Raw genomic sequence first — 20,981 nt, forward strand, 5'->3', positions numbered from 1 at the left:
AGGCCTCACACTGCATGGGCCTATCGCATTAAAAGCATCGGTATAGAGAAATGTAAAGATTAATAGTGTTAATGTAACAATAGATAAATACCCATTTGAAGGGTGGGTGGGAAAGGGGATCAATTTTAGTGATAGATGTTTGTACACAACTTACCGTTGCCGTAGAAACAGCGAGTGGTTACCGTGGAGACTGACAACAACACACAGAAGTCGTCAGGGAAACAGAAAAAATATAATAAATAAAGGAACAAATAATCCCAGGAACAAAAGAAACCTAAATGCCCCTCCCCGCCCTCCCCACCAACCACCACCTCATTTTGCCCCAAACCTGATAGCAGCATAGTTAGAGCTCAGAGTACGAGAGAAAGAGGAAGGGAAAGGAGAGAGGATGCTAGCTCTCGATGCTCTCACCATTGTAACAACAAACATGTGGCAGAAAGGTGTTCAGTGCTCTAGAGAACATGGTCCAGAAAAATGGAGGTAACTGGGGAGGGGGACCTTAGCCACAACTAAGGAGCAAATGGAACACCTCCAAGGAAAAGAAAAGCAGACACCAAATAACACCACCCTCCATCGTTAGAGCAGAATAGCAAAAGTCAGTTTATCGCTGCCTGGGTCTATTCCAGTCAAAAGGGCAAGCGGGGACATTTTTGGATAGAAATGGACTGATTCTTGTGTGGCAAAGTTACGCCACAGAAGGAAAAAATGTGTGTTTGGACACTGAGTGACTATAATTTCCACTTTTATCCAGTCACCACAAAAGAGCACACTGAAGGACAGTCAAACAAGAAAAACTAGATGGATGAAAATAAAATAAGGCAAAAAACAAAGAAAACCGACCAAACATCTTTTCGTCTATTCCAAACTAATCAATACAAAATGACAGGAAGACAAACGTGACTGGCAAAAAGAGAATGAAGGGATATTGAAGAGAAAGAACAGAGCAGACACACAGCGACAGATCAAGGGTTGAAAAGGGCAAAGTGCAAACTCTCTTTCCCCGTTTCTTTCAACCGCTTTCTTCGTAAACACACACATGGACACGCTCACATTTCATTCATTAATCTTGGCCGCGGTGACTCATGCAGTAACAGAAAGCTCAAATAACAGATCAAATACTGTGTGTGTGTGTTGTGTGTGGGTACGTGCGGGGTGGGGGGCCGTGGTCATCTATGACAGGTGAGCCTTCGAATCAGACCGTGGCTGATCCTGTAACTTGCATTCGAGTTCATTCAAATGAAACTCTCACGGGGAAACGACTGATTGAAGGCCCAACTGTGTCTGTTAGAGGAGCGTGTGGCAGCAGCACCGTTTGGTGAGAATATGCGTTGTCAGGCATGCAGAAACACAGACACAACTGCTTCTCGTCCCTTTTCACCCGCACACATCCATGCAGCGATGACGACACTCCTCGGGCTCGCTTGCACCCCCGACTCAAATCCCTACTTTGCATGCAAAGCTGCACCGTTCGTGGCACAGAGAGACACACGTGTCAGCCATTCTGTGCTCTTGTGTTATATCTGACTAAAACTCTGCGCCGCGGAGGAGCCTTCACTTCCCATAACACTCCAGCAACACAGATCGATCGCAAACGCACAATTCTAGAGCGAGGGTTAGTGAATGGGAGTTTGCAGGGTCCAACATGGTCTCCGTCTCAATACCATTTCTTCTATGGATGGGTGAGGACCTGTAAGATATGTCCCCACCCCCCCAATTTGTATTTCCTCCAAATCTCACAATAAAATGAGCCAAACTTGCAACAACTTAATTTTGTGTGTTTGATCAAAGTGTGCTTTGATCATGATTATTAGGATTAATCAAAAAGTTAACAGCCTAGCATCAAACATCTTCACCCTAAGACGGTCCCATGTAAATAAACAAAGAAGGAAACATTAAAAATTAGCTCCCTGAACCATAGAAAATTGCTCTGTGCGACCAGCAGCTGTTATTCACACAGAGCAGAATCCAATCATCAGCCAGAAGCACATTTAGGACAGCTGCATTGTTTCAAAATGTGCGAGGCGCACACCAGATGTGTACACCAGCCTAAAAATAAAGTGGACCCATTATGTTCATTCCAAGCTCTACCAGAGTGGCTGTGTGATTTACATTAAAAAATATATTTTTATTTATTTTATTCCAGCCCTATCCTTATTCATCCTATCCCTCTAAGCTGACTTTCTTCTGATTGGCTGCCCCTCCCAAACAGCAGTGGTCTGCTTGAGATGACCATATAAGGATACAAGCTTCTGGCTGACAACATACAAATCAAAGACAAATAAAAAAACAAAAAAAAAAACAAATATCTGAACAGTGAGCATTGAGAGGACTTTGATGCACAGGGATGACACTAAACCTTATTATTTGAAACTTTAGCTATGTTTAACATAAGCATCCACCTTTAGAGACAGAAAATAAGAAAAAGAATAATAGGCCCCCTTTAATTATTCTGTAACTGGAACTGAGACTATGATTGGACCCAAATCAACTCCGCTTACAGCCACTAACTACAAGTAGAATAAATCCGTGATAGCACGTACAACATGTGACTAAAATGTAGATGAAACAACACGTTAATGACAGCCAAAATGGTACAGTCAGACAGATGCTTGGAGTGTGGACTGCTTTATGTCAGGGCATACACACAATCAGAAAGACAGCCATGGATAGATAAAGATGTGCATGTTTGCAAGTGTGTACAAGATCCACATTGTCACAACTATATATAGGCCTATAGCACTCAGTGGTCTATATATAGAGTAAATGGTGATGAGATGGGAAGAAGCAGGTATAGACAAAGTGAACTGTAGTTGGGCCACTTACATGGATACATTGGAAGCATACAGGAAACTGACTTCTTCAAAGCGCAGAGTTTTATTCCAGACAAAGAGAAGTACAGTGTAACTTTAAGTACAACAATTCTGTTTCTACTCTCTTTCATTTAATCCACATACATGCACTCTATGGGGAGCTATGAAGGAAAACAAAAAAGAAATAAAATAAGACTACCCAATTCCACTTGCATGCACCAAGAATAAAAACAAGCCAGCACTCGACTACAGTACAGCATTCCTTTATCAATCATTTAGTCAAAAATCAGTCTAACAATTCAGCTAATCAAGCCTTTCTCCCCCAGTAAGTGAAACAAGCTATAAGCACTCAGGTGTAACTCAGTTCATGCCAACCGAACAAGTAAATTAACAGCCCGTCACCAAAACTAATTCAACAAAATAGCCATACATAATAAACATGCAAGAATAAACATCCAGCTGTCAGCAGTACTGCCTCAGCGAGGCTCCAGATTTCCAGATTAAAATATAAATCATGCACAACTAAATCTACATCAGCTAAACCCAGGCCACTGGATAGCAGTAAACTCTAGTCACACACGTAATAGTGAAATAGTTATGTCTAAACAGTCGCACAGGCCTATATTTCAGAGTTTCTGAATTATAAAAGAAACGTGAGATTTCACTGTTGCTCTTTTACCATATTTGTCTCTGAAAACAAACTTCAACAAACTCTGAAATCATACGACCGGTTGAAGCGTGAGTTACTGCAGCGACATCTGCGAGAAAGGAGAACTGCCAGAGAGCATTGCCTGAAATAGAAATGTCCGGCCGTTTCTCCTTGGCTGGAAGAATGTATAAACACAAATCCACTGTTTGTCCTGCGCCAGCCTTTTGTCTCTTCAAGCCCATGCACCATAAACAGACAGAAAGAGAGAGGCTGCTCTACAGACTCCTGCTGCTGACCCACCATGCGGCTGATACGTGACTCACTACGAGGCCATCGCTGCTACTGGAGTTCAACAAAACACATGCAAAGTGACGACTGAAAACAAAGATGTCTTGCTGTTTGACAAAAGTGACTTACATCATGCAAAAATCTGGGAAGAGTCACAGAATCGGGTTAAAGCGATGCCAGGAACGACACAGGTTGTTGATATACAAAAGGAAAAACTGATGCATGGTAAACTGGCTCCATCAGTATCCATTCAGCTTGCTGACTGACTGAAGGTGGAGGTGGCGGAGGGGAATATAATGTTGTACCAGTGGATGCAGGTGGCTGTTTCTCATTCTCCACCACACTGCAGCAGAACTGAGAGTACATAACTAAAAAGGTTCCAGCCTCATCCATCATGCAGGAACTGCCTTGCACACACCCACACACAGACAAACACACACACACACACACATACTCGTCACAAGGAAATCACCACAGTAAGCCCATGCACAAATCCTGGCTTACAATGGCACAAGTCAAGTGATCCAATATGGATAACTGGCTGATTGAAACCCCAATTAAAAAAAAAGAGGGAGGGGGAAAAAAAGAAGAACTCAATTAAAAAACTAAGCACATGCTTCAGGTAAAACATGGGAAAGATGTCACGCAAAAAACACACAACCTCAAACCACAAAAACCAAAAAATAAATAAAATCAAGTGTACATTTCATCAGAAAGAACCCAGACTTCCATAAAGTGAGCATGCGTCAGTGTTGCTGTGATTCCCAGCATGCTGCTGTTGCATCAGGAGCCAAAAGCTGTCACAACCACTTAGCCACAGCACCGGGAGAGGGGAACACAGAAGGATTTCTCTATGCTGGGGGAGAAAAATAAGAGCATCTGACAGCAATCTGCCATGCATCGTCCTTTCACTGCGTTCCACTTGTGCCCTCCGGTGCAAAATACACAAATCTCATTCCAATTGTTGCACGAGAAATTGTAACGTTAGCGTGGCTGCAAGTTGTGCATCAGTTGAGGGGGGCAGGTAAAAAGACAACAGGTTAATATACAGAAGGCAGGGGAGGAAACACTTCAGAGGAAAAGTACCCAGCATGCCTTAGTGTAGTGTTCTTGCACCCCTAATCATTCCCACCACAAAAACAAAACATCAAAATAATAAATCAAGTCTTTTGGGTTTTAAAAACAAGAAACATATTGCAGAGGACCGGTGTGGGATACCACTGGGCTGCATCAGAGCATATCACTAAAGGGAGGACGGGAGCTAGCTAGCACGTCAGTGATCAAGCAGAATTATGGTGGGAGTAGAGAGAGGAGACAAGAAAAGAAGGAAGAGAAAGGGAGAGAGGAAAATTACCTCAATCTTACGACCTTCCACCAGTGTGCCGTGGAGCTTTTCCCTGGCTTTCTCTGCGTCTGCGCTGTTCTCAAATGTCACAAAGCCAAAACCCTGTGGTACGCAGCAGAGGTTAGAGAGGTTGATGGTGAGTGAGGGGCATGTCAGAAGGGATTGCCGACCGGTAGAGGAGAATCTGCGGGACGCATTCTGACACTGTTAAACAGATGACTTTAGTTCTGGAACAGCGATTTCTCACGCGGACTGCTAATACCACATGACAAATAGTCACAGCTACACAGGAAATCATTCAGCAGTAAGCCAGTCACAGTATCGAGTATCGTTGCTTGATGCGCACTTACCTTTGAACCCCTCTCATTGAAAATAATCTCAACATCCAGGATCTTCCCAAATTGCTGCGAAGAAATTTGAGGAAAGAAATATTAGCCAACAAACTTAAATCAATGAGGGATCTCACGATTCTGTTCTTAATTAATAAAAGTCATTCAGGGCCATGTAAAGCCATCTGAATTAAAGCTACTTTACACTAGGGGTCACTGTTACACAAAAGACAACATTTGCATTTTAATGTGCATTTCTTTGCGTTGAACTCTGCTCCATTTCTTTCCTCCTACTTTGACACTCATACAAACACGATGACACAGATAAGAGAACACCCATCAGTCTCCTTTCTTTATGACCGTTTCACTCTTTTGTCTGTCGCTCTGAGGCAGCCCCTTATATGGAGGTCGCAGGGTGTCATGACTGATTTATTGATCCCCGCCTTAAAAATGAGGCTCCAACAGTTCTTACCCCGAACATCTGCCTGAGGTCTGGGTCCCGGAAGCGGAAGGGGATGTTTGAGACATGGAGGCGTTTGGGGGTCCCTTTGGCCTCTGTCGAGTCTCCTGCTGAGCCTCCCGCTCCTGTGCCTCCTGCGCCGCACTGTACACCCGCCTCACCCTGAGACGTCTCCTCTGTCTTTACCTGTTTGTGGGAAGAAGAGGAGAGCGAGACAGATGGAGTCAAGTTATAGCGCCGTATAGATTGGAAAGAAGATGCAGAACTCCATCTGTTTACAGACTCGATATCATTATGTATAAGATAATATTTTAAATAATTAAACATTTATATTTATATTCAAAATACATAACTGGATCATAAATGAGCAGTATGGAGACAAGGTTAAGAAGACAAGGCTGAGACGGTTTGGACACATCAGAGAAGATTTATGGATGTAGAGAAACAGAACATGCAGAGAATGCAGAAGCAGCAGCAGCAGAAGAAGAAACAATGGAGAATAAACCAAAAGGGAAAAAAAGACAAGCAATTTATTTTTATTTTATTTAAATGCCTGTTGCATCAACTCCTCTCTCCTTTCCTCTTCAGTATGGCAAGTCAAAGAATTCAAAAGTTACAAAAACATAAAATACAAATATGACGCTACATATCTGGTCAAGCTGTGGTAACCAGAAAATACTGCCCTCCTATCCAGGTGTGAGCTGCATGGTGAGTTGAGCTTTTTTATTTATATAATATTCAATTATATAACTGTGCAAAAGGGTTTTTAACATATTGGTAAACAAAAAAGAAGACATGAATTTGAATAATGAAATAAAGATTCAATGTGAGTCTTGATACATTCTTATATTTAGATGAAAATCTACTCATTAGCTCAGTAGCAACATGTTAGATTGTTGTTATTTGATCATCATATCAATAAGTGTACTTAACATTATGTATTTAAAGTTAAATTTAACTGAGAGGTCAAAATGTCAGACATCATCATAAGAAAGCGTGTTCCTCAAAGAGGCAGCGGCCATGTTCAGAGGCACTGATGTTATCAGTGGGAAAAGCTCCTCCTACTTCTAAAAAAAATAATAAGAAGAAACAAAATATCTGATCAAAGTTTCTTAAAATAACATGGACAAAGTCAACTATGTGAAAATAACAAAGAGCGCCCGTTGCATTTTATGCCTGTTTTCTGATAAGATACACGCAAAAAAGTAAAAGCCCGTGGGGATCGTGAGTCCAACTTGACTGGCGGTTTCTCGTTTTGATCAAGCGTTTGGGGTTTTTGGCCTCAGCTAGTAACCCAGATGGGAGGGACTAGGAATGAAATCAACAATGAAACAAGCTGAGAAATGAGAAGAGGTGCGTCCACACAGTTTTGCCGGCAGCCTCGCTCTTATGCCTGTCTACACAGGATGTGTTCAGGTTTGTACGTAATTAAATGTTTGTAGAAAGCAGTCACCCAAATTCACCTATCCTGCAGTCTAAAAGTTTAGACTCAAAGCAAAAGGACAGTTTTTTGCATCTGCATATAAAGCGAAAAAGATTAAAACAGAAATGTCCCAGTTTGATCAGATGAAGATGAGATAAATGCTCATTTCATGCCAGTATCTTTAGGGAGGCAATGTGATCATATTGACATTTAGCAAATGCAGTGAGCCGTTTTTATTTTATTAGATTTGGCTGTTAACATTCAAATGCTTGCTAAGCTAATATAAACACAACATGGGAATTTAGATCCGTAGGTCCTTGCTATTAAAACTAAAATCACCTGATGATGATGTTACTGGTGCTGGAGAAAAGTCAGCTAACTAAAGTGAGCACAAACAAATAAAGGTGTATGACTGTAACAGTGTCGGTAATGAAGTCTGCTGAGGAATGCCAAAAACTGAGCAGGCAGCTACTGTTACCTCAGATTTGAGAGAGTTAATATTATTTTAGCAGCACAGCGTGTCGTGGTTTATGAGATGAATCATTATCAACTTGTAAATTCTGAACACATTTTAATGACCATTAAATCACTGTGGTTTTTATTTTCTATAATAATTAGTCAACAAAACACACCTCTCAGCTTTTCATGTATTCATGTATTTTGAATCTGGGGTTTTTGGAGACATGAAGTATAAATGTGCAAAAAGACAACATAGAAAAAACAGGTTCAGACATTTTCCATAGTGGATATTTAAGGTATACGGTTTCATTTCCAAAAATGTTGTAATACAGTTCAGTGGACTACACACTGAACTTAGAGGATAGTATCACTCGATCTGATACCAGTTTTTGCTATAGAAACTATCCATATTTGAATCACTCCGCCCACCTCTACAAGGTGTATATATATATATGTATGTATGTATGTATGTATGTATGTATGTATGTATGTATGTATGTATGTGTGTGTGTGTGTTATATATATAGGGAATGAAATTGTGGTGCTTACATTGCTGCTGTTGTTGTTGGTGGAGGTGGGGGCTCCATTTGCACCAGCCCCTACCTCTGCTGTACCTTGGCCTCCAGCACCAAACATGGCCCCAGGGCCAAACTCTGTTCCCGGTAGACCGTTTTGAGGAGGGGGTGGAGGAGGGAATGCTGTAAAGGGTGGGGCCACCAAACCCTCCTGTCCTCCTGTCGAATCCTGAGAGCCCTGCGGGAGCGGGGGAAGGAGGGGGAGGGGGGGAGACAGAGACAGCTTAACATATATTCTCAGTGAGCTTTTTACAGCGACTGCAGCTCCCTGACGGAGAGAGAATGAAGGGGTTAAAATCCTGCCTATCAAATTTCACTCTCTCTCTTCCTCTCTCTCTCCTTTACCACGCAGTCACTGCTTCATTCCCTGCCTCGCTTTACCTCCATATCTCTGACAGGCATGTGTTTTCAGTCAGCCGACCATGAAATATTTACAGCAAACACATCTATTATTAGGGCAGTATGGTGGCGCAGTGGTTAGCACTGCTGCCTCACAGCAACAAGGTCCTGTGTTTGACTCCCAACATCTACCTGCGGCCTTTCTATGTGGACTGTGGGTAGCCCTGCTTCCTTCCACAGTACAAAGTCATTATTACTGGGGTTAGATTAATCCAGGTGTGAACGTGAGTGCGAATGGTTGTCTCCCCGATAGACTGGTGACCTGCCTCTCGCCCTATCCCAGCTGGGATAGGCTCCAGCCCCCCAGCGACCCCGATAAGGAGGGGATCATCTATTATTAAGTCGCGAAATTTGATACAAGGTTTGAGATACAAAGATGCTTCTAGGATGGATGGACGAGTCGGTAGATAAATACCAACAGCGGCATGTAAACTGTGACATATTTACATACACTGCTGCATTGTGTGACTACTTGGGAGGATAAGCTGTACTTCAGATTAGATGTGTGTAAGCAGGAGCTTCACTGCCTACGGCTCTGTATCAGCAGCAGGATCACCTACAGATTCTTTATAGCTGCTGCTGCTCCGGCACGCTCAGAAATACACACACACACACACACACACACACAGACTCACACACACACACACACACATATACCTTTATCTTGTGTGTTTGGGTGTGTGGTGACTCTGCACTATTGCTTGCTTCAATCATTTCACACACTCAAGGGCATTTACAGCAAAGCCAGAGTAAAAGAAAGGTAGGGGATGGACAGGGAGACGCAGAATGAGTAGGTAGGCTGAAAGAAAAGATGGATTTATTTTTTTATTTTTTTAAAAAAAGGCCATCAAGTTTGGGGTCAGGGCTGGTTTTTCTCTACCAAGCTAGGCAGGATGACACACCGCATCCAACACCATTAACCACTGGTCTGGTCTCTGCCATGGGCTGTATCTGGGCTGGGTGACGCCTAGAGACACTCTGTCTCCAGACAGCCTTTTTAATTAGGCAGAGTAACTAAGATGCCGCAAAGCAAATGGGCTCTTTCCCTTTCTCTAATCCTATAGCCTGACTGCTTACTGTTCTTCTGCAGTGACAGCCGCAGTGGCTGTAAACAGTCAACTGAGGCTAAAAGGCCCATCTGCAACACAAGCAGCTTCCTGGAGTCTGAGCCCAGCTGATAGTGGAGGAATCAGAGAAGACTGCGTATTCCACAAACAGGCTGGAAAAATCTGGGGAACTCATCCACTACCGTTCTGACTGCAGGAAATGCACGTTAGGGGGAAAAGAAAAAAAAAAAAAACAGTGTGTTTTGCATCCAACTATGGTCTTCGTCACCTTGTGATAAAGACGGGCCATCAAAAACCTGTTCAAAAAGAGACAGCGCACCATTAAAATTTATTAGCTGGGCCTTAGCCTGGCTATGTTAAATCAAAGCATAAGTGTTCTTGTTAGGGCATGTGAGCTCATAAACGTGCAGTAGCCTGTGTTAAGCCACCAAAGGGTGTGTTCTTCAGGCATATCCCGACCCATGGCTGAGTCACAAAAACACACTCATAGTGCTGGGCAGAAAGGAGGAAGACTGAGTGAAGAAAGGAAAGAGTGACAACATAGCGAAGAGGAAAGGGGAATTAGATCGGGCCTGAAAAAAACTGGACTACGTGCATTTATGCAATGCTAACAACTCAAGCTGCCGTAGTCAGCCAAAGACAGTCACACCTACTCGGCAACCAATGAACTGCTTTTGTGATAGGGGGAGTATTTTTTTTAGTCTACATTACTATAAATACTCATAAAAGCTATTGTTATTTTAAAGGGAATCCCTAACTATTTTTCCATGTTGCTGAGAAAGCAAGTTTCACATCCAGTTTGGGCTGCTGTGGACCTGCTGCTACTGCCTGCGGGGCTCGGTGAAGCTGTGGCTGCATGCGAGTGTCCAAACACATTCAAACAAACCAATCCTGAAAGCCTTGAGCGTTTCACACAAACATTTGTAGAACAACACTGACAGGTTAGCAGAGTGCTTTTGCATGATAGGTTTTGTTGTTTGCTGAGCTGTGATGTGCAAAAGTTTACACTTGACTTTTTGGTCATCTGTTCTCACAAAACACAGCCACACTGACTATTTCCTTTAACGTGGTGTCAGTTAGTTTGCAAACAGTTTCGAGCGAAAGGTCTGTAGATGTAAAAATGAATTAAAGTAGCAGTCACTGTTAGGCTGTGCCAAGCTTAAGAGTTGCGAGGGAAAGAGTTGTAGGAAAATGTTTGTGTGACGTAACCTATGAGCAACGCTGTTGCCTGGATTTATGCTTGTTCTGCATTATGTGTTGATTACAGTGTGGTCGTGTCCCACTGTTTTATACGCGGTGCCAGCCACGACAGAAACAAACGAAACTGGGATTTTTTCCCTCCTGTGTCCAGGGGAGTTGTCTCCCTCATCTCCTCCCCCAACTGGTCGGAGCCCCTCCATGAGCCTGGTTCTGTTGGTGGTTTCTTCCTGTTAAAAGGGAGTTTTTCATTCCAACTGTCACCAAGTACCGATAACAGGGGGTCATCTAATTTTCAGGATTTTCTCCCAGCGACTTGAGGCTGTTGAGACTGTTGCTATCGGCAATAAATATCTATATACATTTAAAAAATTGAATTCAACAGGAATTTGCTGACATTTCTGAGTATTTAAATGATTATTTTTTCACATATTGAGATGATGATTCTCTCACTGATAAATTCAACAAATATGTGGTGAAAAAGTAGCCAGAAATGCACAGGAGGAATTACCGGTATTGAACGGGTCAATCACAGTATCTCCGGATGACGTCGACCCCACGTCTAGTTATATTTGTAGGAAGGCTACGCAGTAGCTATGGCGTAGACTTCAGGCTGAAGCATAAATCCACAGTAATGGCAGACCAATATTAATTTGGTCGGATGAGAGCATATCAACCAAACAATGGACCAGCTGACCTCTTCTAATGCCCCCGCCTGCTTGTAGCATAATTAGTCATACGAAAAAAGCATCTTGAAGTATTGTACCATTCATCATCCTGCTGCTGAGGCTTAACAAAACAAACAGAGTGCTTATGACCATGTTTGTGGACTCAGACACCAAATTAAAAGATACAGTTTTTTTTAAATGAATTATTGGATAAATAAATGAACTGGACTAATAAACAGGACAAGGAATAAAGCTGTCAGTGGATCCAGATCAGACTGGATAAGACTACAGTGTTAGGGTGACACAGGCATTCCCGACCCGCTGACTAGGAAGCAGTGCTGCCCTACATGGCAGCGTCACATATTGAAAAAAGGAGAGGGGGGGGGGAAGGAAAAAGAAAACAGTGGAAAAATGAAAGGGGGACTTAGCGGGGAGAGAGGAATTATAGGAAATAATGAGACACGGCATTAGAGTTACGTCTGGTTTCAAGAAAAACTTTCCAAAGGAAGAATTTTGACGCTGTAAGATAAGATTAAACAGGATACGCTTCTTATTAAAGTGTCATGAAAAGCAATCTGAGCAAAGGTGAAAACAGAGTAGCTTCAAGTATCAGCTGAAAAGCTCGCAAGGCCTTTTTAAAATTAAAATCTGATATCGCAAATAAGAACGAAAACCATGACCTATTCATCCCAAAACACACAGTGGGCGATTTACTCGAGAGACCCGAGGCTGTGTTTTTACATACACACAGAGAATTATGGCAGGGGGGACGGGGGGGTCACCTTGTAACCACCTGCACCAGCCACAAAGTCAACACCCTAATTGTGATGATGCTGAAAAATTCATGACAATTTGTCTATTGCAACTATCTACTAAGTTGTCTGGCTGAAGGCAGAAATACTACTCACAGACTGTTTTCCAACTGCAGTCCATCTATTTTTCCTTTCCCTTCAGCTGAAGTCAGTGTGCCTGTGTTTATCTCCCCCGTCCACCCACCCTTCTCTCTCTTCCCTCCCTTCATTCTTGACTGCCACGCTTGATGAAAGCAAGAGGGCCATATTTTTTCGCCTTCTTTCAAACCCACTGGCTCTCTCTCCTCTCCAGTCACTCAAAGCCCCAACTGCACTGATATGTCCATCAAAGTGCAGGCCACAGCCCCATCTCCTTATACAGCTGCCTCTATGCAGACGCTGCTCTCTCTTGAATGTGTGCCAGTTGTCATTTAGAGGTACATCCATAGTGCACTGGCTCACATCCAGAGGACACATAGATAGATATCTGGCAACAAAAGTGCCTCAACACAGAACCTTAAGTCGAAGCTCCTGTTCCATATGCTGCAGCCATAACTGTAATCAGAAGCAGCTCGTAGCTTAGACGTAACCACCGACTCCTGTTAAGGCTGTCAGGAGCTTCCGGAGTAATCAACGGCGAATATTTAATGCTTTGGTTGGAGCTCTTGAGTGGGAGAGCAGTGGGTGGGGTGCTGCTGAAGACGATGAAAGCAGGACACGCAACTTTATATTTAATTAAAAGGCATTTTCTCTTAAGGACTCTGGTTTTATAACCACAACGTCGTCTGACAAAAATGACCACACGCAGCTTTGCTATTTTTACGACTGATTTAAAATTAGAAACAACCTAAAAAAAGAGTCTTTTATTTTTTATTAATATCACACACTGCACTGCCTCCATTTTGGTAACAAACTACTAGAACAACATTGCACATGTGCAAACGGTTCATTCACAAGTCTGCCTTTTTGCTTTCCTCTGCCAAAAACTGCACAGAGATGACTAACAGAGAGGTGCACCGTGGCAGGAGAGAGTGACCCCATGCTCGACAGCTAGAGTTGTTGCTAAGGAGGAAAAAACAAACTCCAAAGAGTTGTCAAGTTTGGAAAAACTAGGTGAGCTAAGTAACTGAGTAACGATCACGGTTGGGGATCAGGGAGATATCCAAGCTGAGGTGGTGTTGATTTCCACTCGTTTAAAATAAAAAATTAACATAAGCCAAATCCAAATACCAAACCTGCTGTATGAACTACAGACTAACCCCACGCTGTCTGTCAGTGTCAGCGGCTCCACAGCTCTGCTGAGATCTGTGACATGCAGCCTGTCGGTTTTTGACAGCTCTGATCAACATCACCATCAGTATCATTACCATAATCACACAGACTTCTCTCAAACACTCGCACTCACCTTGGGCGATGTGTCCTAAAAATAACCAACCAAAATTGTTTTCCTTTAGAAAAACTGCAACAGTCACGCAAACAGAAATTAAAAGTTTAAAACAAACATCGGCTTGTGTATTGTGCAGTAAGTTGGCCTGCGCATACAATAATGCATCATGTGCAAGACTGTCAGTGTTTTTATGACAGCTGTTGATAAAGAGCAGCAGGACCGCCATCGCTGTGCTGAAGTAAAAATGATCACCATCTGAATAATTAGTCAATTATATGATGGGCGAAAAATGAATCACAATAACTATCGAGATAATCAATTAGTCTTCAATAATAATAATAACACGTTATTAGGTTCCATTTATTTAGATGACTGGATTTGATGCTTTAATTGTCAATAATGACAGTGAGTTGATATTTAAGGGTTTGGACTATTGATCAGAAAAAAATATATTTGCAAAACAACTTTTGGCTCGGATGAAATCATAACTGGGATTTCATTTTCTTTTAAAAACAAAGCATCAACTGAACTGCAGAATAATTAATAATGAAAGCTATGTTAAACTCCCACAGCAGTGACTGAGGCTATAATATGATTTTATAACGATTTAATAATATTTTTCCAAAAATATTTAATATTATGAGCAATTTCAAGGGCAGTTTAAATTAAAATATAAACCATAAAATTTCATTAAATCCCTCACTGAGATATTCCAGTGAAACCCAGCCATGGAGGCCTCGAGCCAGTGTTGGTCCCAAGCTCAGATAAATTGGGAGGGTTGTATCAGGGCGGGCGTCCAGCTTAAAAATCTGTGCCAGATCAAAAATGCGGATCGTGAAGAATGACCTTTCCGTATCAAATCGGTTGAAGCTTAGGCTGAGCAGCAGGTCAGTGGAAAATATGCCACTGTTGGGAAAAGACAAAGGGTGGAAGAACAGGATGAGACGGAGGCAGATGATTTACTGTGTGGACCCTTAAGGAAGCAGCCAAAAATGAAGAACACTGATGTATTTCAGTGAGGAACTTGGATGCAAATTTCAGGTTAATGTGTCCAAATTCGGTGCACAATCTTTAGCTAAAACACTGTCTGCAATCGTTCTACTGCATGATAATTCAGTCCAAACACACTTAATCTGCCCATTTCTCAGCCTGACATTTGATCTGCTGCATTATGCATTTCACCAATTTCCAAATCATAATAATAATATTTCGAGGAAGTATGCTGACATTTATGTCATTATGGCACTCAGCTCATCACTGCACTTAACACTTAAACAATTAAAGCTTCCCGAATCGTTCATTCCAACCGATTTACAGAGCATTCAGCAGTAAAATCATCTGTTAAACCTCGATTACTGACAATTTGCAAACAATAAAAGGACCAATAAAAATCTAAAAATCACCATTCGTCAAGTTCAGAAATCGAAAATCTTAATCTACTCTTGGGTAAATCTTAGATTGCCAGTACTGAAAAATGCTACAAGATGGACCATTCGTTCCCTGCTGCCATACCTTTTGCAGAAGATGATGAAATGTAAAAGCCCAGCAGCACTGACTTACTGCTGCAGTGTAAGCTAGGGTATGGTGTGTGTGCAGACACCCAGTGTTACACTGCTGTTTATCATGCAGGGGAAGGTAACCTAGGAGATACAGTACCGCATACATTTCGGCTTCTTCTGCACAACGACACTCGTGGTGTTCTGTGTGCACGTATTTGCTGTGAGGTAACATGCGGAGTGCTTTCACACCTCAACCCGCATCGCACAGGCCTCGGGCAATGGCATTTAGAGCAGCAGCATTAGTGTCGGACAGCATCACGGTGGCTTTTACAGGCGGTGGGAGAACAGTTAACCCTCAGGTGGAGCAGTTTCACACAGTGCATTAGACCATCAATATGGAGGACTCTGGCTCAGTGTTTATTTTGGTAACATGCACGATGTGTGTCCCTCTGTAAAATTGGAAAATTAGTTTTCTCTGGAAGTTTCTATTTTGAGACTTGCAAAACACAAAGAAACACCCATAATCCAAAAAGGATAACAATAATGAATAAAGCTAAGCATGCAGCTACCTAGAATAAACTGTCTGCTGGTGTACTGTGATACTCTCAGCACAAACACACAGGCAGCTGTCTCCCACAGACAAACATGCACACAGAACCCTGAGGATTAAAGACTTGGGTGTGAATCCCCTGCAATTTCCCTGAAGATCTGTCGCTGCATGGCACTAACCGAGTACTCTCTTGCAAACAGAAGACGTTTTAGGACTGGCACATAAGCAGCCGAGTTGGAGGACTATGCGCTGCTGTGCCGCTGCAGAGTCACATGATCGTGTCCAGTGTGCAACACAAAAACGGGCTGCCAATTAAATGCCTCGACTAACACGACGCATGGCCGGGCAATGCAGCTGCAAACAAATCACCATCGAATTTAAATTTTGATTCAAGTTTGATCTTTTTTTCCCCCCATGCTCAATAAACTAAGACATAAACATATTTTTGGGCCTACATGAGCAAAACAGCTGGAGAGCTTGGAAGCTTTTCATCATTTTGCATATTTTTCAAATGCAGGCTCATACAACTATAGACCAGTCTAGTTTTGACACAGTAAGAACAAAGTCTGCTGCCTAATTCATCTGCTCCTGCTGTTTGTGTTTGTTGACATCAGCCTCATATCTGCAGATACCTGCTGGCTAGCTCGCGTTAGCTGCCCAGCGGGTAGGGAACGAACAGACTGAACAAAGTCTAATCCACACGCTGATCAGTTGACCCTCGTGGCTCGAACCACCATCACCAGATAAGGTGCCCCGCTGGCAAAACAGAATCCGAGAAATGAAGCGCATTTTCCACCAAATGCACCGTCCAGCTAGTCAGATCCAGTCAGTGACAATTTCTAACTGAAGCTAACTCTCGCTATGGCAAACCTTTAGTATTCCATCAACTGCACTGCGGTCACTAGCTGATGTTTATCCACAGTATGCTATAGAGACGTGTCACCCAAAATAGAGAGCAGTGCCATAAATTTTGCAGAAGCCGGTGTGCCTGGTGATGTGTCACCTCCAAAGTGCATTCCCCCATGGGACTAAGGCACGGCCCCCCCTGCTCTCACACCCTTCAAGTCATTACCTCAATCCTCCATTTGGTGCTACTCTCTTTAAAAGACGAATAACGTGTTTGCCTCGCAGCTGCGCAAGCTTGCAAAGCAAAGAATTACAGAGGAGGGGGGAAAGAGAAAAACAGCAGAAACACGGGGGGAGAAAGAGACGGCTAGTGTGGGAAAATGAGAGTTGATCATGACGCTTTGGAGGTCTGGAGGGAGAAGTACCTTCACCGGTTTTTGGGAGTCTTATATGCAATCACTGTGTCATCATATGTGCACAGTAACACAGCAGAGGTCTGTATTTACATTCAGCCTCAATGACCATAAAAGGTTGGCTCTCGCACTGCTTTAGTGTGAACAGCAGCAGGGTTAGTAGTAGCGTCTTTACTGTAATGCTTTTTTTAAGAGCTTTTAAAGAAAAATGTATAGGTTAGCACAACCTTGCAGTCACTGAACAAATTTTGAAAAATAAATATAAAAAACTACAACGCCAGTACTGAATTTTACAGGAGTACAAATGACATATTAACTGAGAAAAGGTCGGGAGAAAAGCAAGGGAAGGAAGTTCAGGAAGGAGTTTATCTTTATTTTGAATTTTGAGAATTAAGTTGAAATGTCAAAAATTTAATTTGACATTTGCAGACTGAAGTTGAACTGAAAAAAAATTACTAAAGGAGGTTTTTTTGCATTTTGAAACAACAGAAAGAAGAAATGTCAAAAATAAAGTTGACATTTTCCGACTAAAGTCACCTCAGACAAGTTGACCTCATTCTTAACATTTCCATGTTATTCTCAAAATGCAAAACGACTTCCTCTGTGATTAAAAACAAAAAAAATACGCTGCTTTTTCCCACACTACAAATGTCGTCCTGCTCTGTAAAGTTTTCAGTATTAACTCTGGAGTAGCTACTATTACTGTAGCTATTAAGAATATACAGATTATGCCGTGGACCTATGAAGGGTTAAAATGGATAGAGTTGAGTTTTGCCATTAGAAAAGGAGGGGGTGCTAGTAAAGTACTCCAGGAACTGCAGTGTGTGTGTGTGTGTGTGTGTGTGTGTGTGTGTGTGTGTGTGTGTGTGTGTGTATATAAAGTAACAACTGTGCTTTAGCACCTGTCTTCCTCAATCCAAAGATGAAGTTTAAACCACATGGACAGCTTGAAGAAAATCTCAGCCTCCACCCCTCTGCAAGTGACATGACACGACACGACACCACACAACGCACACACACACATCCATATGGAATATAATCTGACACTGTGTGCAGTCAGCATAGAGAAGGCTCGCAGTGCCCAATGTACATACATGTCAGCACAGGCAATCCAAGCAGCAGTTGCTACTTTGCGTCTGCACGCGTGTGCCTCACAGACATCTCCCCCAATTCCCGACACCCGCCTCGAGGCCCAAAGGAACCCAAGACCAGAGAGCAGGACATGCTAGAACAGAGCCAGAGAACAGCTCTCATCCTCAGGCTGTCTTTGAGCTAAAGTAGCACAGACACGCCCACCATATGTTAAGAGCAGCCTTGCGCACAACACATCAACTGTATAAACATTATAATCTTTGGTGTTAAGTAACTATTAATGCAACTGCGCTGATACCCTGCAAGCACACGCTTTGCTCCTGTGTATCGTCGGCACTTCAGTGCCACCAGGACAAAATGCTGTATGGTTAACAGAAAAAAAAAAGCAAAACTAAAATGATTCGTTTCTATCAAAACAATCACAGATGGGTGCAAAGAGTTAAAAAAAAGTGAAATGAGCAGAGCTGCAGGGACAAGCCCTGCTGTCAGCCTGATGCTCTGCCAACTATCTGAAAAAGGCCTTACCTGGGCCAAGACACCGCTAACCAGAGCAGGCCACACCGTGAACAGCAAAGCAATTACTGCTTCATCACGGCAAATTAAAATAAATAAATAAATAAATAACAACAAAAAAATCATTTACAATCTATCTTGTTTTGCTAGTTTGGCCCTCGCGATACTAAAAAGCCACCTCAGAGAAAGAAGCTCTTGCTTGAGATGCGAACTCACCGGTAGCATAGCTTGGTAGTACAGCCCCATCATTGTCTGATCTAAAGGAACAACTGCTGACCAGCTTTCCACTTTCCCGTTCCTTCTCCTCTCCTTTTCCGTCTGTGTCTCTCGTTCTCCTCCTATTCCTCCTCTCCCGTGTCTGTGCTCCAGGACCATGAGCTGACGATGGCTTCAGTCCACGTCTGCCTCACACATTCAAATTCTCCCTCGTTCACTCCCTCTTCCTCCTCCTCCTCCTGCCGGTGTCCCTTCTTCTACTTCTCCAGCACGCGAGCCTCGTCAGCCTGTCACTCTCTGCCTCGCTTTTGCTCGTCTCTTCGGCCCTGCTGCTCTGATCCCCCTCGGGCCTTTCCGTCTCTCTCCTCCTGCCAGCCCGAGTCTCTTCTCTTCTTCTCTCTTTGCTCTGCGTCTGTCATTCACACACTCGCCTTACACGTCCTCCTGCTCTTCTCCCCCCCTTTGCTTCCTCTTGTTCCCGCCCCTCTTTTTTAAAACTTTCCCTCCCTTTCAGTCTCAATCCCTCCTATCCATCAAAGCATCCATCCTTCCATATAGCAATCTAACCCTGTGTCTGGATGGAGTCAGAAAGCTGCTGTTGTTGCCGTCTCTTAAAGCCCCCGGAGAGAGACAAGAAACGGGAAAGGAAGAAGATGCTGCCTTCTATCCACGCACTGGCTGCCTGAGAGTACAGAACACGAATGCGACCCCCACTGCATTGCAGCTTTTTTTTGATGATTTATTTATTGCGTGGCAGCCTGTCAGCTCCAAAAAAGCAGTGGTAGGTAGGCCAGCCGGTAGACAGCTAGGTAGCTAGCTGCGTGGGTAGGCTCCTAGATCACCATCTCTCTGCTGCAGCTGTCTTCCTCACACAGATGGAAGTCTCACAAAACTGAGCGAGCGCCAGCCCCGATTCCACTACCTAAACCTCAACCTGAACATTACGCTGCATTGCACCTTTTTCTTCTTGGCTCAGTTCCGTCACTTTCCAACACTGTATTGTTAGGAGGCGTTTAATTTGCAGGGATGAGAGTGCAGTTCCTTGCGCTGCATTTTCAAATGGGAGGGACTGAACTCTGCAGGGGGAAAAAAAAACAAAAAAAAAACAAAAGCCCTGATGCCAAGCATTCAGACATCTGCTGAGTCTGGCTAGAACTGGGTCCGGAGGGATGGAGGGATGTTGGGAAGGAAAGATAAAGTGAATGGACAGAGGTGGTGGTGGTGATGGCAGAGAGAGGGGGTGAGACGGAAAAGGAGCTGGGATGAAGTAGAGGGGGACAGGGACAGAAGGGGGCAATGGATGTGAGCGAGAGATAACAGGATTGAGAGATAAATGGATAAAAACGTTGGGTGGAGGGGAAAAAAAAAAGAGCGAGGGATGACAGGATTAGGGCTGTAAGTGAGGAGGATGAGAGGATGAATAGGGGATGATCCTGGGATTAAGTACACAGGCTGAAACACTGCGATAAACACATGCAGTCACACACAAACACATGCACAGAGCATACACACACAGATGCGCTCTGATCATATCCATGCTGCTGCACCTTGGCTGGAAAACAGACACACATGGATTCAAACAAAGGGCTATATCCATCCAGCGCTCACCAGCTCGTCCAAACAAAGGCCTGTTCTCCAAACACAGTATCTACAGATGATCAGCAGCCCTGCTCAACTACTCTGCAGGACATTTTCAGAACAACTGCACCCCGTGAGTGTAGGTTATTACTTCTACTGATAAAGGCCAAAGAAACGCTTAGGTGTGCTGGTTTGTATGTGTGTTTTTAACTGATCACTGCTGTGATCTAAACATCAGGAAACCCGGGCCCCAGAGGACTGCGGACCCCCCCCCACCCCACCCTTTACAGTACAGGAGACGTATGGCAGTGGCGTCCCCAGTTAAACGTGTTCGTGTTGACGCGGGCAGACCTGCGGGCAGTTCAAATGTGCATGAATAACATAAGACAGACGCATTACAGAGACAAATGCACTGCAGCGGTGAACA

General features: G+C 43.3%; 1 protein-coding gene across 8 annotated transcripts in view; it reads right to left on the reverse strand.

Annotated features, from left to right (window-relative positions):
- Positions 1 to 20,981, reverse strand: part of LOC100692969 (RNA binding protein fox-1 homolog 2) — a 53,262-nt gene that overhangs the window by 18,224 nt on the left and 14,057 nt on the right. For 6 of the 8 annotated variants that reach the window (XR_003219894.1, XM_013270157.3, XM_013270155.3 and 3 more), the window contains 4 exons: positions 8,313 to 8,516; positions 5,894 to 6,067; positions 5,443 to 5,496; positions 5,102 to 5,194 (listed from right to left, as the gene is read on the reverse strand). Coding sequence is in view for 7 of the 8 variants with exons in the window: in XM_013270157.3 (XP_013125611.1) it covers positions 5,102 to 5,194; positions 5,443 to 5,496; positions 5,894 to 6,067; positions 8,313 to 8,516 (525 nt within the window). In the remaining variant the exon portion in view is untranslated. Of the gene's footprint in view, positions 1 to 5,101; positions 5,195 to 5,442; positions 5,497 to 5,893; positions 6,068 to 8,312; positions 8,517 to 12,577; positions 12,599 to 18,976; positions 19,904 to 20,981 lie in introns of those variants that run through there. The other 2 variants (XM_013270160.3, XM_025906771.1) reach the window with 2 other exon arrangements.

The sequence above is a fragment of the Oreochromis niloticus genome, linkage group LG4, assembly GCF_001858045.2.
Source record: "Oreochromis niloticus isolate F11D_XX linkage group LG4, O_niloticus_UMD_NMBU, whole genome shotgun sequence".
Taxonomy (NCBI): Eukaryota; Metazoa; Chordata; class Actinopteri; order Cichliformes; family Cichlidae; genus Oreochromis; species Oreochromis niloticus.